Below are 27,044 nucleotides of genomic sequence, written 5' to 3' on the forward strand. Positions count from 1 at the left end.
CACAGCCAACCTGCTCCTCCTGCTCACAGAGCTCACCCACACCCTGCTCCCACACAAACAGCTCCAGGAGGGCACTTCCCAGACAAATGCACAGCAGAAAGCAGCCTGGATTCATGTTTATTGAAGCCAGTAATTAAAGATGTCCTCGTTTTGCCAGCACTAGAAAGCAATGTTCCACATGACTGCATACTGCACCGGGTTAAAGCCATACAACTGGACTAAGGTTTGTTTCATACATTTGCCGTCCTAATTGTAAGTTGGAAGAAAAACCAATAAACTTAGTATACAGGACAGTGAACTTTCATTTACAGCATGTATATTGTTAAGTTCATGATGTACAGAGCAGTCACTTTCAACGTAGTTAAATTAAATAAAATACGAAATTCTGTTCAGTTTAAACAGTTGTTTTTTTAAATGCCAATAAAAAAAGTGCAAACTTAAACCCAAGCAGCATAACCACAGCATTTTTATGGAGGGCCAATCTTTAAAGTTTTCTATTTGCTTCAAGTTGAATGCTTTCATCTTTTGTTTTCTTAGTTTAAACATGAACAGTAGATGCAGTCACTATAATGCATATAAATATAGGCATATAATAGTTTAAACAGTCTACCATACAAGTGTATCTGCAAATAAAATGAAGTTTCACTTGAAAATGTAAAGGCTGTTTGCATTTGGCCTTTGGTTCCAATGCTTGAAGACACCAGGATAACAACTGTGCAGCTCACCAAAGCCAGCAGACTTTGGCACCCACAGGATGCTACATTACTTACACCTCTTGTCAGTAAACTAGGAGCATTCACTTGCAATTAGAAACTGAAAATCTGTCCCTGTTTTGTCTTTCTGAAAAGCTGGTAAGTTATCACACAGTAACAGGTTTGATCCGTTTTAGTATACTCAACATTTTTGTACATCTGGAAAATACTTCAATTGTTAAGTTTTAGCCATATTGCTAGAAAAGTGCTTATCAGGTTAGATGACAAAAAAGGCAGTTTCAGACTGAGGTTTTCAAAAGATGCCACTACAATCATACACTTCAGTTTTCCTGACCAATTTTTGATAGTTTAGTCCCCAATCTCACTTCTCAGTGTCAGGAAGACAGTGTGTAATTACTTCTGGTGTGGTAACTTGCAACTGGCACCCGTTACACCAGGAAGTGCATCCACATCAACATCAGCCAGCCACAGTCTTAGTCTAACTGTTATCTAGACAACAGTATAACTTCATGTCATAGCATTTCTTAGAAAAGTTAAAAAAAAAAAAAAAAAAAAAAAAAAGTATTTAAAAAAAACCCACCAAAAAAAACCTGGCACAAGTAACATATTTTAACATATTTGATAACGTTTGTCAAAGAGGCAAGTAAATACTCTTAGCTTTTTAGATGTCTAGACAGACTTGCACGAACAGCCTCTTGCTGTAACATAGGAGTTGAGGTTAACACCCAGCACTGTGTTAGTGGTCAGTCTAATTCCATATATTTAAGTAACAATATATATTAGGGAAGTTATATCCAGACATCAGATTTAGTACAACAAGTTCATATCAATAAAAAGTAAACTCTGTATAATTCAAATTGTGGTTTTTCCCTTCAGCATTAAAAGCACAGAATATGCTTGGTATTCTTAATTTCTGGTAGTGTGTCCATGTAAAACAAGCATACCGTGTATAAAATCAAAGTGCCATTTCCGTAACCACTGCAGTTGTGTTTGTTTGTACAGAATGAGGGTTTATGTGACCATGGACAGGGTTCCCTTAGAGCAACGGGGACAACCACAACCCATCTTTCCAAATGAAATGCTACATGAAAGAAAATACAAAACAACTTCTTCAGGATGTCCATTGTGTACACATTCATACTTTTTAGGTTACTTTCAGAATTGGGAGTTGGCTGCACCTGCAGCAATGTGGTTGGAACTAGGGCCTAGAAAGTTTTTTTTAAAACCTCCATAGGTGTAAGGCAGGAATTCATTTTAGTTTGGTAGCTAATATTTAGTTACAAAAGAAGTAAGAAAGAAAAATACTGAGAGTGTTCTGTAGCACATTTCATTATGGGAAAATGGTCCGTCACCCACCATTCTTCATAGGCCAGCCTCTTGGCATAAAAAAGGCAGAAGCTATCAGAAAACAGGATTTAAAATTAAATACAAATTGCCAAACTACTGTTTTTCAAATAAAACCAAACAGTGACTGTTTGTACTACAGTGCACAATAAGTTCAAGCACCTTCTAAAGACACATCACATACTGTGCCAGGCACTTGGAGCTAAACAAGTTTAGTTTCTCCCTTTGTCAGCTACACCAGAAAGGGCATCCACACTCTTAAGACTTTTTTAAAAACTAAAACAAGATTTATAACAAGAATAAATTCCCATGGTTCTTAGTGTTTGGCCTGGAATTCTCCAATGTAAAGTAGTCTTTTAAAAACAGTGACTATTTACCCCCTGTGAAACACAGGATTTGACAACATTGCTCCTCTCCAGTCAATCCAACATTCTGGTTTCTCGCTGTCCCAAATCCGTTTCTCCTTTTAGGGCTCCATTCCCCACCTCAGCTTCTTTTCTCCAATTAATGCCGTTCCACCACCACCACTCCAAGAATATAACGCATTGCAAACATACGAGTGGCCAATTCCAGTAACTCTGAAAGAGGGTTTCAGTTCTCTTTCTTGCCTCATGTGCAGTCAGTAGTACTTTAAAGAGAATTCTCCGTTTTGCTTCTCTGTTTTCTTCACAACAGGAAATGCAGCTGCACCTGCTTTACCTCCAAACCAAAAGAATTGCCCTATATAAACTCTAAATGGTTATCTTATACAGAGGGATTTTATATGCAAACTTCCTGAATGTGCACTTTTTACTGGGACAAGGCAATGATGTAGTAAGCTCATTTCCCCTGCCCAAGAAAACTGATAGCATCTGCCATAGCAGAAAATTCCTGGTCTTATCAGATCACTATACATAGTTATTTGGTCATTTACATCTGCATTGTTCTGCCCTATCAAGCCTCATTCTCTGTTGGAGGAGAATTTGTTGTTACCATGGGGTCAGGCTTGCGAGTGATCCTGTCCAGCTCCTCCTGAGCATTTGCCAGAACTGTCTTTTGTCCTGGAGAGAAAAAGGACACAAAGCAATAGAGTTTCAATGAAATGTTTCAACCAAGAAGCACAAATGTTCAATAAATCACCTTTAGATGACAATATATTATTTATTTCTCATTATTTTGCCACCTCCCCAAGGCCACAAAGCCTGGCACAATGCATGGTATTTTTTGTGTAAAAACTGATACTCAGATTTTCACTTAAAAAAGATGAAATGCTGAACTATGAAGCAGCAAAAAGCACAACACCACCAGTGATATGTTTATAGCAACTAACATTTTAAAATAACCATATTTGGAATTTTCAGTAAAAATCAACCATACACAATTCCATTATTAGCATTGACAGCAAGGACTATTTAAACCCAACTTTTAAGCACAAGGTATGTAGGACACCTGCTAAAAAAAGAATTCCCATTTATTTGGTCGCATTTGTACTCACTGCATTTAAATATGAAACAACTAACAGAAAGAACTCTCTTATCTGCAGCCAATGCTTCCCTTAAAAAGGGGACAGGAATTGCATATTCATGTAATATCTCCAAGCAGTCATTTCAAAGGACTTCTTCAATTGGAACCAGACACACTGAAGTATTTCATGGAAAGGCATATCTAACATTTCGGTATTAGACTCAAAACTTTTTAACAATTCCCTAACTGAACCATCAGCTTACTTCAGTGTTTTTGAAAATTATAAACCCACAGACAAATTCATCACCAAAACTGGAACAATATATCCTAATGCATGGAGCATACAAGCATTTAAGATTAAAAAGCTATATTTTTAGACAAAAAGTAGATTATATAACCATGTACAGCTTCCTTATACAGCCAAAGAATTTAACAAGCATCTGTTTTCCAGCTCAAATGTGTGTGAAATATTAGGTGGATTTTTTCCAGGGTACATGCTGAAAACATTAAGAAGGCAAGATTTGACTGTTAGAGACTCAAGTGTTTTTTTCCAAAGTACAAAGACATAACCAAGTTAAAAGGTTACCTTTAATCACTAGGAAGGTTTCAGACCTAAGCACTAGTCATAAGCCACAGCACTGTACACAACATCTACTCAAAGTAGGAGTATTTAAGCAAAATTTAGGAATTAGTACATTAATTAATGTACTGTAACAGAACTTAAAATACAAAACACTTCACATGTACACTAACAGCAAATAGGAATTAAAAAAGCCTAAACCCTAAAACAATAAAGGTCACACAAAATCCTCGCTTAAACAAGAGCAGATCTAAACAAAAACTATGATTTATTTTTTTTTTTTTTTTAATTCTGGATGAACTGGCTCCTTAGGGCTCCAAAATAACCCCAAGCAAACACCTCGTGGATAGGAAAAATCTCCCAATGCAGAGGAACACACTCCCATTTATCACCATGGGAAGCACCTTCCAAAGGAGAAGAAATACAAGGAGCTGTTTTTAAGAAAATACGAGTTTCCCCTCAATTATGACTGAGAGTGTCACTTGCTTTCAGTTTCCCCACAAATCTGTGAAGGAATGATGGCCTCATTCAGTGAGATGTGTTCTGGACAATTACATGCACCCAGTTCTGTACAATTAATTCCCCTTGCTAGGTCACAGTGAGAGCACGGAACCTGAGTTCTTTATCCTCTGTACAGGAATAGAGAGGGAAGGCAGCCTTAGAATTTGCAAGAATCTTGTGAATATAAATGAAATAACTCTGTGACTATACAAGTTAAGATGTAAAAAAATAATCCACCACAGAAATAACCAATTGAAATTTTTTGAAATATCATGGTCTAGACATCAAAGAGAGTCCAGAAACAAAGGCAAACAAGAAGCACTGAACAGTAGAAAAATGGACACGACACTGCCCAGAGGAGAGATTTCTCTCAGGTAAGAACTGTCACAGTAGAAACCAATCCATCAATGAGGCTGACCAATATTGTCGAGACCCACGATGTCACTCTCATCCTGGGACAGAATCTCAACGTTTCAACCTCAGGCTACTCCTAGCTATGAGAAAAACAGATAGTCTCTTTAAAGCTAAATATTTTTGTCATCAACCTTCTGAAAATGTCAGGCTCTTTAAACAGTTTAGACATTTGAAATGCCTACAAAAATAATTTTAGCACATCCACTCGCACAGAGGGTGCTGCTGGAAATAATGCTTTCTCCAAGATGTTGTGCTCAACCCTTCCACAAAGGAACAGGTCATCTCTTCTGTTCTCACCAGCACCAGGTACCTCACAAACTCAACAAGAGCTTTTCAGAGAGCACCATGAGGAGCCCTTACCTTTTCAGCCCAGTTTAATCTTACACTGGTTCATGTAAGGTGTGAGCACACCAGGAGACAAGAACAAGCTCCTTTCCTGTGAGTGAAAGCCAACTGCTCTGTTCCCAAAGTCATGAAAGGAATGGGAGCTGCCAACTCAATGTAGCCAAGAAAAGCCAACCTCGAGATCATTCAGGAGAAGCACTTCTACCCAAGAAAGAGAACTGCTGCAGCAGGCACAACGAGGTAGATCTGCAGAGCTGAGTACAATATTGCAATCATTCATGTTCAGGTCAACATAAAGCCCACGATGGGAACTAATGAAGAAACTAGCAGGGAAAACAGAGCTCAGCCTCTAGCAGGAGACTAAAAGAGAACTTGTCTAATTTAATCTATCAAAATCAAGGGAGTTAAGGAAGAATGTATGATTGCTATCTCTACACATTTCAGGAGAGAAATAATCTGTTCCACTTAGAAGTTAATACTGACATGAGAAAAAAAGAATGGCAAAAAAAGCTTGTTATCTTTGAAAAGTCCCGGAAGGCACAGAGAGTTCTAGAAGACTGAAAGAGGAAAGAGTATAGCCCATTACAGACTAGTTTAGCATTTTTTTCCAGAAAATGCAATTATGTTTTAGGTGCTTAGAACAGTCTACGAGCAGAACAACCAACAGGGTCTTTCCTGACAAGTTCTGCCAAGCCACCCACATTTCTATGAAAGGATAACAGGTCCTGTGGAGAAGGAAGAAGTGGTCGGTATCACATCTCACATCACCTTCACAGAAATAAACTTTAAAAAAAAAGCCTTGATATTTCAGAGAAAATGAATGGATTATAATTCATAAAATTACCCATTAGTTATCCACAGCACCGGTCAGTACTTTTATTCAGCAATCTACCCTGTCCAGCTGTTGAAGAGAGCAGATATGTAGATAAGTGTGCCTGAAGAGACAACAAAGAATTTGGGAAGATAGGATTGGAAGGAAAGTTATTTACATAAACTACCAAAGTGGTGCATGATGATAGAATGGAAAACAATGATTACGCAAACATACAAACTTTTGAGACACTGAGGGAATTTGATACAGACAAGAAACCCTCCTACCAGGAGGCAGAAAATGTATTAAACTGGCTGAATTATAAAAAATCCTGCTCAGTGTCACACAGATGAAAACAACCCTGTGCCCCTCTGAGAGATGTGAACAGAATAAATCTGTAGCACAGATCAGCTCACCCCTTCTCAGGGCAGGCAGAGCCTTGTCTGCCATCCCCAGCTGTTTCTGAGCACAAAGCAAGCAGAGTGAGCAGAGTGCCAGGGAGACAGAACTGTCACAGCCAAACAACACGGCCTGCACACAAATCTGTTCTTGCGGGCCACACACAAGTCACAGGCAGAGGGGAGCAGCTTTCAAACCCAAACACTGCTGCAAACACCAAGGGGCTACACTGAGCTCCACTGCCACACAAACAAGACCAAGAGTACTGGGATTCAGGAACACTGAGCAAGGGAACAAATAACTGAGAAACGAAGTACTGGAATAGGCTTCACGGAGAGGTGACCTTACAGCTTTTATTTCTGAGTTTGTTTGCTTTTTAATCACTAGCCAGGTACTCCCTAACTGACTTTGCTTCATAAAAAGCATGGATGAAATAGCACCTAAAAATATTTCTCGTTCTATTTCTATAAAGAGTTACTTTGGCCTTGTGGTGAGTAAAACATGAGGCTGTTATTTGATGAAGCAGGAGACACCTTTCAGTGTTTAACTGAAGAGGGCATTCTGGATTATGAAAGAATTAGTTCACTGTTCTTATAACATGGAAACAATATTATTATGGAAATAACACATAATACAAATCCCTTTTGCTGTTATCTTCATACTAAATAAATTTAATTGATAAAATTACAGAATTCATCACGCTGAAACAAAACACACAAAAACCCCACACCTGACTTGCTGTAAGTCCACTCCTAGCCATTTTTGAGCTTCCAGAACACGAAATGTCATATATAAACCTTCCCAGTTAAAAAGAAAAAAAATACCCAGACTCCAACTGCCTTGGCTCTCTGACTGACAGAACCATCAGTGTGGCTGGCAGCAGATCTTTCTCATTTCCCATTCGGAATGTCTGGGCCTTACCTTCCCCTCTCAGCATGAAGAGCTGTGGGTTTGGCATCACCATTAACACCCACAGGATTGCACAAGTTTGGGATCAGAAGTAGAGTATCTATCCATAATTTAATAGTGAAAGAATTCTGGAAGGAAAGCTCCTGAACATTCAGTGTGATGGGAATGCCAGTATTGAACAGAAACAGTCCAAGAATCAAAGCAGTAAATTCCATCTGTCAGGTGGACAATGCATTTCGCACCACCAAGGTCTGGGTAGGTACCAACCACTCTGACAGATGTCTTTCATTTTCACTGAACTGCTGCAATATTTATCAGCAAGGATCTCCCACAGTGCAGTCACAACACACATACAGAAAGCACCCACTTGTCAGTGTTATCAGCTGTGTTGGATTGCAATAAAATACCAAATAATTAATGAGTGAAGAAATTCAAGCAGTCAGAAGCAGTAATTCATTTCAGCTTGAACTCTGGGAAGATTTCAATAGTTTCACTGTTAATTCCTGTCCAAACCCAAACAACTGCATCTCCTTTGCAACAGCAAAGTATCAAGAAAAGAAAGGAAGGAATTCTGAAGCTGAGAAAGAAATCAGCACTTTCAGCATAGGATCAAGACTCAAATGTCACAAATCCCAGCAGTGCAACTTCACTTTAAGAATTAAGTTATATCCAGAAGCCCTGGAGTCGTGAAGTTGCAGTAGTTTAGTTAATATTTTTAAGACATTTTGGTACTGTCATCTGTCAAGGTCTGTCACTTTTCTGACCACTGTGAGACACACCCATGGACCAAGGAGCCAAATAAACTATTAAAAACAAGCTGCTATAACAAGTCCAATACCTGATTTCTTGGCTGTACTTTGCACTCCTCCAGCACCAGGACTTCCAGGAGAGCCAGTCTTTTTGCTCAAGAGACTGTTAAAGAAACTAGCCAAGACACCTTCACTTGCAGCATTATCTAAAGAAAAAAACAAATATAGATCACAGAACATGTAGAGCTGGTACATCATAACTTATTTTCACATACATACATACAAATCTCTTGCTAATCGAGGAAATAAACCTCATCTCTGAGAAAGTCTGTCCTTGTTAGTTTGAAGACCACAGTCCTTTGCATACCTTGGCATAGGCTGAGATGACTGAACGCACATTCCTGCTTTTCTGGAATGATTTGGGGTAATGAAATTTTAATCTAAATATTTGTACGTTTTTAAGTCTCTAAAACACGTAAAAGTCAAGAGCAAGATTATTAAGTACGGACATGAAATTCAAAGACTGATAAGCCCATCGACAACCTGCACAGATGTTCTAGTGCAGCCTTTTGTGCCACACTGCTTTTAACAACTCAAAACTTGGCAATTCAGCAATGAGACAGAATCCAGAAGGGCATTTTACCCCCTGGAAGTGAGGCATGGCTCTACAGTGCACAACAAAAAACAACAATGGCCCTGCAGACCTTCTAATTGCTCAGAGGAGGAAGAAACCCCTCAATATCTTGGAGCTGCATCTCAGGGAAAGATCTCATTACCAAGTGACTCCATCTGCTCCAGCAAATGGCATTCCATAGAAGGTTTAGTGGAACAAGGTTCGCCGTGGATCTTAGAATAAGTGATATGAAGTATAAAACTGTTGGTAGTTTAGAGCAGTCTCAACCCTAATAATCCAACTGATGCATAATCAATGTATTGAGGGAATTTAAGGAAATTAGAATGCATTTGACCTCTGTCTGACTGCTTGGCAGTAACAGAACGCTATTCCAAGTCACATAAATGACCAGAAAAGAAAAAAAATCAACCCAATGTTATGTCGTAAATGCACTTCTGTTATTAAGTTAATTATTCCATTAGTGAATAAATCCCCCAATCTTTCTACAGAAGAGGATTCACTTTAAGGGAAATAACACATGATAGAACAGTAAAATGCTCATTCATACTTTTAATATTTGGATCTGGTTTCTTAACTGATGTGATTGGTGAGGCACTGGGTACATTGGCGGGACCAGCTCTGCCTTGAGTTCTTGGGGATCCTGCAGGGCCTCTTGCAGGAGATTCCTTAAAAAGTCCAAATCACACAAATCAGAGAAGAACTTCAAAGGATTAGTTACATTAAGCAAGTTTAACACCACATACCTTTTCAGCTCTTCTGTTGGCACTATAGTGATGCACACCAGAGAAAGAAAACAAACAAGCCCCCAAAACAGAAGTTATTTTGGGGATGTGCCTCTACTACAGAAAAGGCTGAATCACTGTAGAAAATTTTCAGTTCAATAATCTGATGTTTCCACAGTGAATTTATAAGCAACATTTTAAAATATTGCCTCATTATTTAATTCCTTTCTGCAGTTTGGGGAGATTATGTAGGTTACATTTAAATATAAAAAAATAGATTTCTGCACGTTAGACTCATTCCCTTTTCCCTTGAAGGAAACTAAATACCTCCTACTCTTTTCCTTGGATCTACTTACTGATGCTCTTGTAGGCGTTGCTGGCTGTTTGGCAAGGAATGACTGCAAAAACAACATATTGGCATATTAAATATATTTCAAAGAATACAGAGGAATAAAATAGTGAAGCTGAGTAACCATTAATTTATTTGAACTTTTTCCTGATATTTACAGGATTCCTCTTAGACATTTCCATTCTTCCCCGCTCTGCCCCTAGAGGACTGACTGCAAGGAGTAAATAAGCTTCGGGCCTTTGTCTCACACAGCTAGTCCAGAACTCAAAGTCAGAACCACAGATACCCCAGTCTGTAACCTCCAGGACATTTATAATGACCTGGATAGGAAAGTATTGTTATATTTTTTATACTAGAGCGTAATAAAGAAAATAACAAGTTACAGCATAGCCAAATTTGACACATTAAAGTCTTTCAAGCCTCTTGCTGTAAGGAAACTGCAATCCTCAGATGTTAGGCTTGAAAAGTATTTATATTGCACAGATACAACTTTGTGGTGAAATACAAAGTCTCTTCTTCCTCTTCTCCTTTGACATGTAAATTCTTTCTGTTCTCAGCATATCTTCCCTTCAACTTGCCAAGATAAGTGACCATATTTCCTACTTGCATTTATTAGAATAAGGTCTTACTTCACAATTACATCTGAATTTGCAAAGCTGAGAAACAGCTACCTGGTGATTTAAATGAGGAATGAAAAACTACCAGCAATAACAAGGGAAAAATTGAAATGAAGTCTTACACAGTAAGGACTTATTTTCATTCTTCCATTCTTACCTGCTGCTTCATAAGAAATACTTGCTCATCTTCTGCTGCCAGCTCTTTGTCATGGACTAACTGTTGAACAAAACATTTTGTTGTTTTAAGTAAAAAACTGTAATTACTGTAACTGTTTTTTATGCTTTGCTGATCAAAAGGGTAGAGAGAGAGGCAAACTTTAAGACTATTGCTCACTTTTTTTTTTTTTTAAACTGTTCTTTCACATTTAAAATAACAGTAACATTAAAGAAGCTGCCATTAAAAAATACTGTAAAATAAAAAAAGTATTGGAGCAGACAAACAGTGATGCCAGCCTGTGAGCACTGTCCTGTAGAGATGAGCTCCACATTCCTCTTTTTAAGTTTGGATATTGATCTCATCAGCATCTCTTCAAAGACTTGAGGTGACCTTGCTTTGCCTTTGCTTGGCAACCTCAAAGCCATGTGAGTACAAATGGAAATGTCTTACAAGAGAATTCTCCATTTTCTGGTTGTGTTTCTGCCCCACACATGCAAAAACAGTAAATGTAAAATAGTTATTCCTGGACTGCCTTTCACTCAATAAGGAGAATGGTTTCTGGGTTTGCTTGCAGTATTTTAAATAATAATAAATGAAAGCCTGATGTTTCACATATTTCTATCCAAAAAAGAAAAAGTCACATTTATATTTGGAGCTCTTCAATATTAATAGTCCTTAGCAGCCATTCAACCAAACTCTACTTATTTGTAGGGGTACAGAAATAAGTAACTCCTTTTTACCTTTCTTACAGGAGGTTTTACAATGAAGTCCTCATATGCATCTTCTGGTTTTACTGTTGTGAAGTTTTCATGTAAAATGGCAATTTTCTTCTCATTGTCCCAACCAGCAGGTCTGTAAAAAAGAAAAAAGCTTTGTTTTTTCAACAACTTCTACAGGGACCATTTATTTACTGCCCTCTACTTAAATAAGGCAACTTTCTTACAGATCAGCCCTATTTCTCAGCTAAATTCCAAGGATACAAAAACTGGAATGGTATAGTCTGAGTCAAGTCATATGCACTAAGCTGGGGTTTAAATTTGGGATTCCACAAGACTTGCATACTAAGCTTTTGAACAACAAACCTTTTCATTTATTTTTATATCCATGTTACATGCAGTGCAGTGCTTAATAAAAACCCCTCTGACACCGTGCTGCTTGTCCCAGTGACTCACATAAAAACTGCATCCTTCTCTACCACTAAGGCAGGTGTGGTAAACTGGAAACCGTAGGTTTTATGTACAATGTACTTATACAACAAGTCAAGGTTCTTCTCCTCTTTAACTGATGTATAAATCAAGGCAGCCCCATCTGGGCTTCTAGTTAAGGAAAATTAGGTAAGATACAGTTTCTAAATTCAACACAGGAGTTAATAGATTTATAGCTACTACATTTAGCTTTGAGCAGTAGTTCAAGGCAAAACTAGAGACATTTAGCATGCAGGAGTGGAGGGGATAGAACAGGGTAAGGCTCATGGCACTTTTTTTTGACATACACAAAAGTTACCCATAGTCTCAGGCTTACATGGAAATTACAAATTCTGAGGGGAAAACCAAGAAAGAACATTTCACAAAATGTAAGACCAATCCTTTGTAGAGGAACAAAAGGTCCAAATCTCATGCACAGTTTAAAAACTATAAAATATTTTATACATCTGTCAGCATTTTCAAAAACACAAACGCTACACATACCTACTAAGGTTAGGTATGTGTAGCACATACCCTAACCAATAACTAAATACCAAGCAATCTTGCAGAGCAGTTTCTTGGATTAACATTATGTGGCAATTCAGCATGAAAACATCTCTCCTTGCCTCCAGGTAAGAGGCAACCACCCCAGCACAGAAAAGGATACACTGTAAGCAGAATCTGCGGATGTGTGACTGAATGAAGTCGAAGTGTTCTTCCCTGTAGTCGTGCTCCTTCTCCAGGACACTCACTGCATCACACTGGGAGAGGCAGGGAAACAAACCAGAAAAACCCAGGCATTTAATCCCAGCACAACTTAAAACACCTTCTTTAATCTTACACCCTCCCATTACATTTACTTTGAGTCTCTGGTTCTAAAATAGCACCAATAAACCAAACGCTAAAGTAATTAACGTATAATTGATAAAGTTATTGCTATTCCATAAAAGTAAAACTTGATGTTGGTGGTAGAAGCTCACTTCTAAAACAAATCCCTCCACTGTTAATGCAGAATTCATATTGCATGTCTGTAGAAAGCATGCCTTTAACAGAGAGGTAATGGAACTCTTGCATAGCAGCAAAGAGAAGCAGAGCCTCACTTTAGTGCACACCACGAGCACTGGAATGCCCAGGTTGTGAGTCAGCACGTTGTCTCCGAGGGGCAGGGAAACGTGTTCATCCTCCTGGCCAGAGGGGCCTCTCCTCTGTGGTGATCCTTGGTAGCCTTCTTCAGGTTCTACATACTCCTGAAACTCCTTTATAACTATTAAAAGAGAGAGATTCTTAGGTTACAACAAAGCAACTAGTTATTTTAAAATCGTAATTAATCTACAACTAACTAGAAATATCAAGGGGTTTTTTTATTTATTTTTATACTACATGAGAAGTGAATGCAAGTTAAGCCTTGTTGCCCTTTCCAACACCACAACACTCCTCCATCAAAATTTACAGGATGCTAAATCAAGTGGCATCTGGAGTCATAATAAATAATCACAATTACCAGCAAGAGCTATAGTATGTACAAATGCATATTCCTGAACATTTCATTATAGGGCAGCTGACAACAGAAAACACCAATGTGGTTTAGCAACACAGCCTACACTCTGCAATTTGTACCTACTGTGGAAGAAAGCATGGTGAAAATGTAAATGGAAACACCAACCTGAAAGAGCCACTTTTGCTTACAAACAATTACTTTAGTTCCTATTACTCTACATTTCTGTTGCAGGCATCCAATGCCGGAAATATAAAACCTACCTGTGTAAGCACAGACTGAAGGGCATCTGCAGGCACCCTGAAGGGACTCACTTGTATTCTGGAAAACTACAGTGAGGTCCAGAGGAAACTCGGTGCTTTTTATGTTTCCAGTATTTTAACTTTATGGCAATAGCGAGTGTTCCACTAATCCTGAATACTATCCAATACTGAAGCACCTAAGGAATAGTGTTAAGGCCATTCTGGAAATGCACTGTGAGCCCACACATGCTTTATCAAATCTGGGCTGCAATCCACACTTTAATGTCTTTTAATCAAGACTAAACCCACAGACTAGCCAAATCTGGATGTGTCTGCTCCAGGCACACACTGCCCAAGGCCCAGGGCTCTCCTTCTCACTCAGCCATGAGGAACCCTCATAGAAAGGGCCAAGCAAACTCCATGATCTCCCACAAAGGCTCCTTTATTTTAGAAACAGTGGGAGCAGAGTGACTGTAGGGACAGTGGGGAAAACTCCTCAGAAAAACCACCGGTCTCCAGCCCAGCCACAAAGAGAGGCTGCTCACCGTGTGCCAGGGAAAGAACTGCAATGCACTGCATGCCTGAGCTTCAGGAAGTGGTAAAACCTCAGGGAAGTTTCTTATACCAACCTTGCAAAAAGAAGTCATGGTACCTTTTCAAAACAGGAACCATTCCTGCAATGGTATTGGGTGCACAGGAGGAAGAACAAATCAGAAAACTCCTCTGTTTAAAGCTGCACGATCTACAATGTTTAGCTGAAATATAAAATTGTGTGATTCTTGTGGAAGAGAGTTCCATTCCAGAGAAAAGCCTAAAAACCCCAAACTAAATATAGACCTTAAGACTTCCAAGCACCAATTCAATATATGCCAGGGTGCAAGGAAATACAAACAAATGAAAATGAAATGCAGTTGCTTTTAACATGGGGAGGCAGTGCCTTCTTGTGGAGAGGAAACAGCAGCACTCCAAAGGATGCTTCCTCCAGGACTTTTTCTTAGTCAGCTACAGGAAATCAAAATTCCATCATATATGCTGCACATTCCATGTGTTTATTATCTCACTAAAAGCATTTAACCAGAAAAGGAGTTTTTTGAAGCACCTCTTTACTTTATTAGCTTTCCTATTACTATTAGCTATTGAGGCCAAGTGTATTAGAGAGGTTTAAAGAACACCATCTGCATCTCCCATAATGGTTCAGACGGCCTCGCTGACTTAATCACACAGAAAAGACTATTTGACAATACAACTCTCAATTTACCACAGCATTATAATCAGACAGGATTCTTTTCCTAAGTTTTTGTTCATATCAAAGCAAAATAATCTCTTCTTTACTGAGATACTTGGGAGCACAAACCCCTTCAAGTTTGGGGAAAAAAGGCCTCTCCCAAAAAGAGTAACACTCGACAACATGACCAAACACAAGATGCTCTAAGAATTTTAGAAAGGTAAATAAGAGCAAATGCAACGTGGAAATTTCAGAAGTCTGATGGTTTCATCCTCACAAATTTCTGCTGAATGGGACTGAAGGGCACAATCCCAGAGAGCCACAACTCTCAGGTCCCCTCTCCCCAGGAGTCAGCAGGACCCAGCAGCAGCACACTACACCTGACACACAGAGGGAGAAAACCCTTCCATGTGGAACTGAGCTCTGTGCAGATAACCAGGGATGCACCTGGCCTGGCATTAATCCCTGCCAGACACAGAGCAATGGGACACAGCACTGGGGCCAACAGGGGCACCTCTGAACAAACAACCACCCGAGTTACAGGAGCTACCAGCCAGAGCAAGAACCTCCGACTACAGCACACAGACACCGCTTTAACTCAGGAACAAGTGCGAGTGCCTGCCAGCAACAGGCTCTTAACACTGCTCCAGGCTTCCACTCAACCCCCGTTCCCTTCAGAATTTAGTCCTGTTAAATCCAAGTGAACCTGGACCCCACACACTGTCAGATGCCCCGATGAACGAACTGCACTCCCACAGGTAATAAAGCAGCTCACTGCAGTTAAAACATTTCTTTGACACAGCAATTTCACACTTTTTCTTACCTTCCACAGCAATCTCATTTGCGCTCCACTCTCAGGCTTTTAATGGATATAAAGTATCCATATTTAATGGAAAAAAAGTTGTGCGCTCAAACAGCTCAAAATCTTTTATTTTTCCTTTTTTTTCTAGCCAGCGATGAATATTAACTCCTCCACACAGTTCTAATTGAGGAATCATCTTCTATATGATATGGAAAACAACTCTTTTCTTTATTAAGAAGTGGTAAAAATTACTTTGGTTCAAGGTTTTTCAACAGGAAATATCCCTAAGATGATGCACGTAAAATAGGATGCCAGAAAAACAACAGTTCCTCGGGAAATCTGTAATATTCTGCCACCCATCACTAAGGTTGAGTACTCAGAATGCCTTATTATGTTTTAAAAATTCTCACCAGGTGATGATGTGTCATTAAAATCACATCCCCACTACAGAGTGCTGATTTATCTACCAAACTTGTTGCTCTTTAGAGTTTTGCTCTGAACAGTGAATGAGAGCAAGGTTCCAGCAAACTGGTTTGTTCCTGTTGCTGTTGATCACACCATGTAACTCCAACAAAAACTACTGCATCACTCAGGACATGCATTGACTGAGACAGCAATCCACAATTATTAGGCTTGGTTGTTCCAGCAACAGCAATATGGCTCAGGCTTGGAGTGTTCTTTAACATCAACATGGAAATGCAGGCAAACACTACAACTTAATGGATAAATCCCAAAGGTCCTGAACAGCACAATGAGAAAAAGAATATTTTTCTGAGAGAGTAATTCCATATTTACACTCTTTAAAGTTTCACAGTCACTTTTAGCTTTTCTGTGCCCTATCTTTATTGATCATTAAAAGATTTAGTTTTGTGAAAATAATTCCTAGACAAAAGATACCTGGAAAAACTAATTTCTTTTTTTAATCTTTTAGCTTAAGAAATCTTTCAGCTTTATGTCAGACCAAAAAAGCAAAAAGGTAGGTAATCTGAAACTAATTCAGCTTAAATGGGACAGTACACAATTTCCAAAACATGTTATTGTGTTTCAATCCTTTAGCTTCAAACACCCCAGAGGTCATTGGTGTAATGGATATATTACCAGTACACTTCCTTTCTGCAGTTGATTCCTGACAGCCACTTTATCTGCTCTGCTGTCTTAAATATGGGGGCAACATTCACATCTTCTCTGAAATAATTATTCCAGTATGTGTTATTTAAATAATGATTTATCACAATTGAGCCTGAATTAAATGAGCATAGTTGGCATTATGTACCTGACTTCACATTAGCCAAGTTCTTAGCAAGGAACCCCCAGAGCAGCTCAGTGATGAGAGTGAGTACAGGCAGGCAATGCTCTGGGTACATTCCTAAAAAAGCAGTCTGGTGCTTCCATGTGTATCCTGCTGCCCCTTCTGGAAGCTCTTGAACTCCAAAGGGAAGTTTCTTACCCACCCAGGCAAGCCAAGAGTCAGAATCTCAAGCAGCAAACACAGGAGTTAGGGCTGGGTGCAGAAAGGCCTCCCAAATCCTGCCAGCTGAGACAAGCAGTCCAAAGTCCAACTGCACTGACAAGGGTGAGCTAACAAAGTCGGGAAACTCTTAGGAGCTTAGCGGTGGAGAAGAACAACCTGGCAGCACTTCCAGTGGATGCCAGTGGGGCAGGACTGGGAAGTGTTTCCACGGTTCCCGGTGCTGAGTGTGACAGCTAGGGAAAGCACCGTGGACATTCAGCTTGGGATGGAGAAGCAGGAGTAAGGGAATATTCTGCAGGTGAAATCAGGAAACACATCCATCCATCCCGCAGTCTTATGCTGCAGGGGGCTTAAATTCAGCATTTCCTATCACTCTGCATTCCATTTCTACATTTCAACTGCCCTCACGTGCACTTTATTGTCCTGGTTTTTACATATTTGGGCTGTTGTAACCCAGTGACTTCATTTTCTGAGTGGCAGCCTACCCCAGGGGGCACAGGCAGCAGGATTTCAGTAAGGAGAGCTCTGCTGTGTAGTTTTAGGATGGGCAGCAGTCCCAAGGCATTCATCAGGCATGTGTGCTCTACCCTGTCTAGTGCATTACCCTGACACAGTTACAATGGGCCTTCCCTCAGCACCGGCTGCTAAGAGAATTACAGGCCATGGTGGCCAAAACCCTGAGCACAGAGCTAGCCCTACGGACAGTCTGCAAGAAGCCAGAGATGGGTCCAGGTGACACAAGGGTCCTGCACAGGGCCTGAGAAGAGATAGAAATTTGAAGACATCCAGTGCCCTGTGTGCCACAGCTGAGCCAGGGGACGGCACCGGAGCCAGGCACGGTGGAACTCAGCCTCTCTCCAATCTCCTCTTCCCTTGTCTCCAGGACAGCTCAGAACAAGCGAGGAGTTTGTATGATACTTTAATTTAGAATTCTCTAAGATACCACTATTGGAAGGCCTTCTAAATTCCTCAGACAAGGCACTCGAGCTTTGCCATAACTCTTTCACAGAGTGCACTCTGAAGAGAAGGCTGAAAAGCTTCTCTTTTCAAAAGAAAAATCTAGGTGCACAAACTCCCCCTTTATTTGGATTGCCATAACATTTGCTATGTCTCAGAAACTTGCAAATTGGGTTAGCTGTTGATACTAGAACAGCATTTCCCATTCCCAAAAAATCTCTGACACATATAAAATCCCCCAATCGTTTTCCCCTAAAAACTCTCATATTTTATTTTTTATTTAAATGTAACCGGATGATCAAACCTGCATGGTTTCAATCATCAACTTTAAACTCCAGCTGGTATGCTGTAGGCACCAGGCTTCTGTGAACATAATATTTAACATTCAGAAAGGATCAGCTGTACAAATACACCTGAGTGCTCACAGGTCAAACAGATCACACTGAGCCCTAAAGGTAGCTCAGGAAACTATCAGACCCTATGTGCAAGGGTTCCACACTCCAGCACAGAGAGATACCAGCCTGGAGCAAAAGGATCAGTGTGAACCTACTTCATCTGAATCTGAAGTTGCTAAGGTCTTTTCCACTAAAGGAATTTATTTTGGAGTAATTCAGTATCAAAACAAACAAACAAACAAACAAACAAACCTCAAGAAACATTCAACACTACTTTAGGAAAGCAGCTGCAGGATCCAATACTGCAACAATGACTGCCTGCCAATGCTAGATTCTTCCCTGCCATGGATATGCCAGGAAAGAAGGTTAATTTATACAACATTCCTAAAGTCACAGGGTAGGAATGGCTGTAGTGAGACACAATTAACTGCACCATTCACAGCCTGAGCCAGCAGAAAAACAAGGGCAGAGAGACCTTCTGAAAGACAAGCACAGTATGGGAATGGGACATGGCTGAGATATCACAGCAAAGCAGGTATCACTTCATCACTGAATTTTGTCACCCTCTTTTAAAAAGTGCATCTGACATTTTATTGAGTTTTTTTTTTTAATTGCCCTTTTTAAAAATCAAATTATCAAAATCTCATTATTGCCCAGTATCTAGACCAATAATTCACCTGATGTTTTGTCAGCACAAAAAAACTGGAAGCGCTGTTCTAAAGCCTAACATTGTCTATTTGAATTAGAATTGCTACCACAAGTTAAGAGTAATTTCTATCCAACCCATTCTCAAAACACTGATCCAAAGAAATCCATCAAAAGTTGTAAGAGCTAATTCAAAAACCAGCAGCAATGTATGGATGCACACTTACACTTAGTGTAAGACTTAAAGACTTACACTTCTGCTCCATGTGCCTCATCTCCTCTGGAGGAATTTTCATCTTATCAATGTGTTCTTGCAAGACACTGGCCCATTTCTGTAAAGACTCCATAACAGTCCAAGGTCTAGACATATCTGCAACAAACACCACGATGGTGTCTTGCAGGGATTCAGCAGAAACTGCAAACTTCAGCAGCCCTTTGTGGTACAAGTCTCCATCCAGGATCCAGACGTTGCAGCGAGTGTGATCTGAAAGGAAAAGGCACAGTTGGAACTCAGCAGGTGCCAGGGTTTGCTTTGCCAGGTTGGGAGTGACCAGGTGAGAGCATCAGTGTTCAGTGGAAGGTGCAGGCCCACCTACCAGTACAGTTGGCCTGCTTGTTTATAAGACAGGTTCCCGTGTAAATATATATTAGCGTATATTAGTCAGAAATGCTTTCCTTTCTCGGTTCAGAACACTTTCCTTTAAAAAAATAATTCCTGTTCTTGAGCTTTTACTCAGGACAGCTGTCAGGACAGGTTTTAATTGCTGCAGAACAGTCCTGCATTAGAAACATGCACACTGAACCCAGAACACAGGGGATGTGTAAGTGCAGGCCTAAATGGGTGGCCCTGCCCCAGCCCAGCAGGGAATGAATGCTGCCCTCGGTGTTTCCCAGACACATAAACTGGTTTCACACACTCAAGACACCTCCCAGCAGAAATAAGCTGCAAACAAGATACCAGCAATAAGCACCTTAAGTTTCTAGCAGAAGGGTGGGAGGAGCAAAAATAGGATGAAGTTCCCACCTTAAAACAAGGTTCTGCCACCTGCTCTTAACCCACACTGACTTAACAGCAGCTCCTTCTGCAGGCTCCTAACAGACTGACTACTGGAGAAATGACCTGGTATTGCAGCTTTTCTGCTTCTCCCACAAACGCTTTTGATAGTGGCTGGATACTTCGTTGGAATACAAGGCAGAGTAAAGAGGGATCAGCTGAAGCAGACAGCTGGCATTTTACCTCAAAACTGAACTCTTGGCAAGAATGTAAGAACTGAAAAAGGAGTTTGCTCCACAAAAAGATCTATCAGGTGCCACAAACAAACGAGAGAAAGGGGGACAGAGAGAGAAAGGGCGACAGAGAAAGAGAGCGAGAAAGAGAGAAAAATTACATTATTCTCAGAACTTCTTGCTGAAGAGGAGCAACTCCTGTTTCTATCTTCTAGACTCTTCCTAGTACCTCTCCCTAAATATTCCATATTTAACTACAGCTATCCAGAGGGAAGAGTGAGTCTTCTCTTGCACTACATACACAATATGTGACTTCTGAAACACACAGGTCTGCAAACCAGCCACTGCAGAACCCAGATTTTCAAAGCAGCTACTGAGCTTCATAATTACCCTGCCTCACTGTACTTACGTGTCCTGAATCTTTCAGCTTCACAAAATAAATCCAGTTACTATGGCTATCATAACTTTATTCTAGAAAGAATCCACCCCTCCTGACTCCAGAAAAAGGCAAAAGCTTGGCTAAGAAATCTGGAAGAAGAAAAGATGACAGATACATACATCCTACCTGTTAAATCAGGACTTGGACAAAATTACTGAGCAGCCCAGTTTCAGACATCTCATCAAGGTGCTGCATGTGGGCAGTCTACATTTAGCATGTGTTCTAAGTTCTGTTGGGCTGTCCCAAGACATTCGAACATCAGCCATCACACAAACAGGCCAACAGCCACGCTGTGACCTTACAGCTCCTCTCACTGCCAGCTGCCCCCCTGGATTCGCTCTCCAATGATCAGTGAAGGTAAGCCCTGTGGAGCTCAGAAATGCACCTGTGCACTGTTCCCCTCCCTTGCCCCGCTCCAGGACACCAATCACGGGCATCACAGGGATCCCCAAAGCACTGGAGGTCTGAATCTAATGCTCCCAAAGACCTCTGATGAAAAGTCTGGAAAAACAGAGAGCAAGGTAGGACACAAGGTGAACACATTGATATGTTTGCTATTATGCAACAGTAAATGAAACATCTGTGCAGGACTCTGCATTCTAGAAACATCCTGTGTACATGCCCTAAAGCAGCAGCCTCCCAGTAAATAAAAACCCCGTGAGCTTTCTATGAGCTAAAGGTTATTAATAGAAAGGGACTGTGTGTATATACAACTGTCTCCTTGGAGCACGAATGGAAGTTTCAAAAACTTAATGCAAATCTATCCATAGTTTATGCAAGTTTACAGCTCTCCTCAGCACCAATGGATTCTCCTGTGGGGAATACTCTGCAGGAAAGACTTTCACACCTTGGCAAGTAACAAAAATTAATAATATCCAAATTCACTGCTTGTAAGTCATGTTTTAAAGCCAATATCTAAATTTATAATTGTTTTGTTTGCTATGCGCCTTTGCTCCCCTTAAAGATTTAATTTTTCCTTAACATGTGGAATGAAGACTGGAACTAGAATACAGGTGAAACTAGAATGCAGCGGGAATTACCACTCAAAATCAATCTACTAGGAAGCCTGGAAGCCTTGCACTCCCATTAAAATGTACTTTAGCACAAAAATGTAACATCGTATGAAAAGGAAAGGTTTTGCTCCTTTCTAAGAGGAGAGAGGAATGTCTTGTGATTTACATTTGCCAAAACATAAAACACACTTAAAAATACAGCACTGGATGCTCAGAATTTGGCAAGGACTTGATGGTAAATACAGCTTTGTCAGCACCACATCAAGCTCCTACTTAGTCATGAATGTTAACTGGGCCCTTCTTACTGGCCATGACACAACATACAAAACCAGAGCAAACAATTACCAGATCCTGTTGGAAAAGCAGGGGCTAGTTATTACAGGCTATTACAAAAGCTGCTAAAATCACATCTTTAAATCCTGTCAATATTCCATTATCCCTTTAGTCCTGAAAAAGATTTTCCAGCTTTGATGAATTTTATTGCACACGGTTGATTCTGTGAACTGCAACTACATTTGCATCTATTCAAAAGATACCAGTGACAATTAGATATCCCTTGCTCAAGAAGAGAAGAGAAGCAAAAAAGGAGAAAACTTTCAAGAGAACCACTTTAAAGATGTTGAAAAAAAAAAATTTACAACTTTCCCTTTAGAAACCAGTGCAGCAGCAAGATTTGGCTCTATCTGGAACAACCAGTTCAGCTGGAATATGCATATGATATGGCTGAGGCCAGTCCAAACCTCAGGCAAAACCCAAGACTGCTTGATTTTGTCACAAGTAGGAATGCAACCCCCGCACACTGGGCACAGCCAAGGTGCATCTGCAGCCTGGGCAGGTCAGAAATGTCCCTGTGGTGCTTGTGGCTCCACTGATACAGACAGCACAGAGCAGGCTGTGCAGTCTGGCTCCCTGTTCTGCTCTACATCCCCACTGTAACTTTGCCCTAGCCCTGCAAGGGCCTCTGAAAGCTATTCTGGAAACACAGATCCTTTAGGAAAATTATGCACAGCTTCTTTTCTACCTCCTACGAATTCAGATTCTCAGTCCTCAAAAGCAGACTAACCAGTAGAGACAAAAAACATCTGTTCATCATAAAGACAGGCAAAGAATTGAAACTTGCTGCACTCCCTAAGAAATTGGGCCTGAGCTCCAAGAGCAGTTAATATTCCAAGCTACGTTTGCAGGCAGTGCTATAAATGCTTTCATGCAGATGAACTATGGTGATGACACCATATGCAGGAGCAGCCATATGCTCCAAGGATAATGTAGCTGGGGATTTAGGAGAATCCTCTCTCTCCCAGGATTACTTCTCAGGTCTGTCCAAACCTCTTCTTGAGCAAATGCCTTGGCCTAGGCAGCATTTGGGATAGTGATAAAATATATCTTTAAAATAAATATATCTTTTCCCTAGGAAAGAGACTTTTCAGACAGAGTAGCAGACTTAGAATCTAAGTGACTCTGAGGCCTGGGGACCAAAGGCCACATGACAGCTGGACACAGCACTGTGCCCACGTGCATCCAGCTGCCAAGAAGCCAGCAGGGGACAGGGAAAACCACACAGTCCATGGGCACCTCTGTGAGCCAAAGGGGGCCTGCAAGGCAGACATGCCTTCTGGGCATTCGTTAAACTTTCCTACAAACCGAGCTGAGCAACCAGCAATCCAGAAAAATGGATGGATTTACTTTAGATGTAGGAGCAGCCAGGTTCAAACATCCCTTGAAGAGGAAGGAGGAGGGGAGACCACACCATAGGAAACAACACAGATTTGCCTTAAGATTTCCAAGGGGAAGTGGAAGTAGATAATGAACAACTCAGTACTATGAGAAAAATATGTCTCCTGGAGAGAGTAAACTTATCTGAAACGAAGAAGAATGAGACAAAGAGGGCAATTAAATCTTCTATCACCTGGGAAAGAAGCTGAGATCATCTCACTCCACTGCAGAGTTTTGATTACCAGGGTTGATCTGGCACCCCTGGAAACCCTTGTGATCTGGTCTTGGCTAGGCTGGAGTCTAATAAAAAGCAGAGACCCTCAGAACCATTCATCTGCTCCTGAATGCCTACCCTGAGCTTCTTTATGGCTTTCAGAATTGTGGGTCAATTATAAAGGCTTTGTCCCCCAGTCTGTATATGAGCATACACTCATCTGAAGCACATAGAGAGTTTAAAAAACAAATCCAAAACTGTACTAGAAAAGAAAGAGTGTTATCTCTGCCTGCTGGGAGGTCCTGACCCACATTGCTATTTATTTTGCTTGTGGATGACACTAATGAGACAGAAAGGAAAAAGGCACGTATTATTAGCTCCTAACACACCCATTAGAGAATGCATGAAGACCTGAATCGGCCAGCTGAGCCTGCAGTCAGTCAACAAGATCTCTTTTTTTCCTGCTAGTGCTGCCTGAGTTCTTATGACAGGCCTTTCCTAATCACTTCAAATACTTATCACTTTCAACCACTCAGGAATACCCCCAAAATATTTCCAGTGTAGGGACATACTTGAAGTTTGATAGATAACACTAGGAAATATAGCACAGCAAACATTTTTCTGCTTGTAATAGATTCTTCTTTGAAGCTGCAAGAAGCCTGATGACATAGACTGTCTCAGCCCTCGTAATCATAGGAGCTTCTTCCCCCCTGAAGTGTTTATGCAGAACTAAAGCAGATCGTGCATGGTGGAAAAGCATTTACATCCAGAACCTGAAGAAGCCATGAATGGCTCAGCAGTTAAAACTACAGTGCAAAAGATTTTTAGGAACTGCAAGGAGGCCCCTGGAAAGACATGGCAATGTACTCATTCTTTCATTGTGCCTAACTCAGTATCCAAAGGCAGCTTCCTGCCACATGAGTGCAGGCCCAATCTCCATAACAACCAGTCACATATGGCACTTAATCACTCCTGCAAGCCTTCAGTGCATCTCGAGCTTCAAAATACCACTATAGGATCTTCCTACTCTGCTTGTTCCCAGGAACAGGGATGAACCACCACCAGTGCTTCCCTCTTCTGAACTCTGAAGGAAGTCATGAATAGGAAGACATTCCCCATTTTTAAAGACAAATCAACCCAAGGAAGTCTAGCAGCTTGCCCAAAATGAGATCAAGCAGAGGCAGGTTTAGGAGCAAAGACAACTAACTCACTCCCCATCTCTTCCTGACCCCAACCTTCCCAAAAACACGAGTAATCTGATCATGAGGCCTGCTTTTAAATGGTCTCTTGGCATGATCTCGCTCCATACAGTAGAGACAACCAGTCAGCAGCAGCAACAAAAAGACACAGGCCAAAGAGACCAGCTCCAACTTGAGCAAAAGAAACACTAATTTTGACTTTAAGTTCTGTTCTTCACTCAGTCAACTAAAACAAAACATCTGTTGTAGCTAACCAAAATTCCACACACAGCCCCTACGAGAAACCCCAAACCCCTGCGCCCAGAACTCCATGCTGAGCATGAAATTCTCACGGATGTATCCCTCCCTTTCTCTAGTCACAAAGTAGCCACAGCCACACCACTGCTGCTGCTACAAAGTCAACATCAGCAAAAGGATCTCCCCTAGCAGTGAAGGGATCCCCAGAGCTGCCCTGTCCCAGGCACAGGTCAGGCTGACAGAGGGGCAGGAGGGAGAAGGGACATTGACTGTGAAACCTTTCCCACCACGGGAATGGACACAGCTCCAAAACTCCCAGCACCATGCTGAACCAGCTAATGGGGCGTGGCCCAGAACGCTCTCATCAAACCACAATTATTAAAATAGCATGGCAGCTACTTAATCAAAGAGACTGCATTTAAAACAAACTTACCATCTCTGTCTTCATCATGAATATTCAGATACAAGTATTCCAGTCCTCTTCCTTTCTTGCCATGCTCTGCTCCCTGTATTTTAGCCATAAGTGTGGTTTTGCCTGAACCATCATCACCTGCCAGTAAGTTTGTAGAGGAAAAAAAAAGACACCTTCAGAATTACATTTGACTTCACAGAAAAGATTTTTTCACAACTTGCTTAATTAATGAGAAGCATCCTTGTACACTTCTGAATCACAGTTATTTGCTGTTCTCTTTCAAATATTTCAGCTAAATCCAATGGCTTATACCAGAACAATAAGAATGAAGAACTATCTTATTCTCTATTATTACTTAACAGACGCTATAAATCTAACAGTGGAAATCAAAGAGAAAGCAGATCTGTAAGGACGAAGACAAAACCACAGATTAAATTACATAACCCAGCTGTAAGGAACCTATGTGTCACTTTGCTCCAATCGGTGTCTGAAATACACTTTGTTTCTACAAATAAAAAAGCAACAAACCAACACCTAACTGGTTGCATGTGTTACTTACCAAAAACAAGAATATTCTTGCCCGATGGCAATTTAGATCTGGACCGTGTAGAGACTTCGCTGAGGATGGAGGACCTGGGGAAGCAGCAGAGCAGCCACGTTATCCCGGCTGTGACAGCACCATGAGCTCAGCACATCCGCACCCACAGCCCGGCACATGCGGGCTGTGTACGGACGGGGCTGTCACCGCCAAAGGCCAACTGCACTCTGAACCACTACAAGCATCCCACCTTCCAGAGAAGAGCTTTTATGATTTCTAAACCACAGGCAGGAACATTTAAAGTTCTTCTCCCTTGTAAGAGGCCACAATACTGCAGAACATTACATTTGAACTAACTCTCATCACAATCGATTGCTGTATTCGATATACGCCTTTCTGCCACTATAGGTATTTTTTTTAAGCGTTCTTTAGAAATAGAAGCCGAAAAAAAACCACGAGATCGCCTGTGTCGGTGCCGGGCCCACGGATATCCCGCGGAGCCGCGGTCCCGGGGCCCGCTCCTCCGCTCTCCCGTCCCCGCGGCCACGGGGCGCCCGTCACGCACCCCCGGCGCCCCAGAGCTGCCCGCCGGCCCCGCCGCCGCCGCCCGCGGGGCCCGAGCACGGCCCCGACCCGGCCGAGGGCCCGCGCTCCGTTCCGGCCCGGCGGAGCCCGGGCTCGCCTCGCCGTACAGGCCCCGGGCGGTCGCGGGCGCTCACCAGAGGTTCTGCCCCTCGTCCTCCTCGCCGGGCAGCTCGGCCCCGCCGGGCCCGTCCGGCCCCAGCAGCTTCTTCTCCGCCAGCACCGGCGCCATCTTGGAGCCGCCGCCACAAAGAGTGACCTCACCGGGCCGCGAGGACCCCGCCCCGCCCCGCCCGCCCGCCCGCGCGCGCCGCCGGCCCCGCCGGGCCCTCCGCCCCGCGGCCGCCCCGCCAGCCCCGCGCGCGCC

General features: G+C 41.5%; 1 protein-coding gene across 1 annotated transcript; it reads right to left on the reverse strand.

Moving 5' to 3' along the window:
• Positions 1 to 89: 89 nt before the first annotated feature.
• Positions 90 to 27,044, reverse strand: DYNC1LI2 (dynein cytoplasmic 1 light intermediate chain 2). The gene is made up of 13 exons (XM_040075110.1): positions 26,815 to 27,044; positions 26,117 to 26,190; positions 25,579 to 25,695; positions 19,357 to 19,587; positions 12,972 to 13,135; positions 12,539 to 12,632; positions 11,860 to 11,995; positions 11,428 to 11,539; positions 10,688 to 10,747; positions 9,921 to 9,962; positions 9,390 to 9,507; positions 8,298 to 8,414; positions 90 to 3,097 (listed from the first exon to the last, which is right to left on the reverse strand). Exons 1-13 carry the CDS (start codon positions 26,907 to 26,909, stop codon positions 2,991 to 2,993), a joined length of 1,467 nt encoding a protein of 488 aa, XP_039931044.1. The 5' UTR covers positions 26,910 to 27,044; the 3' UTR covers positions 90 to 2,990.

This window comes from Hirundo rustica, chromosome 11, assembly GCF_015227805.2.
Source record: "Hirundo rustica isolate bHirRus1 chromosome 11, bHirRus1.pri.v3, whole genome shotgun sequence".
Taxonomy (NCBI): Eukaryota; Metazoa; Chordata; class Aves; order Passeriformes; family Hirundinidae; genus Hirundo; species Hirundo rustica.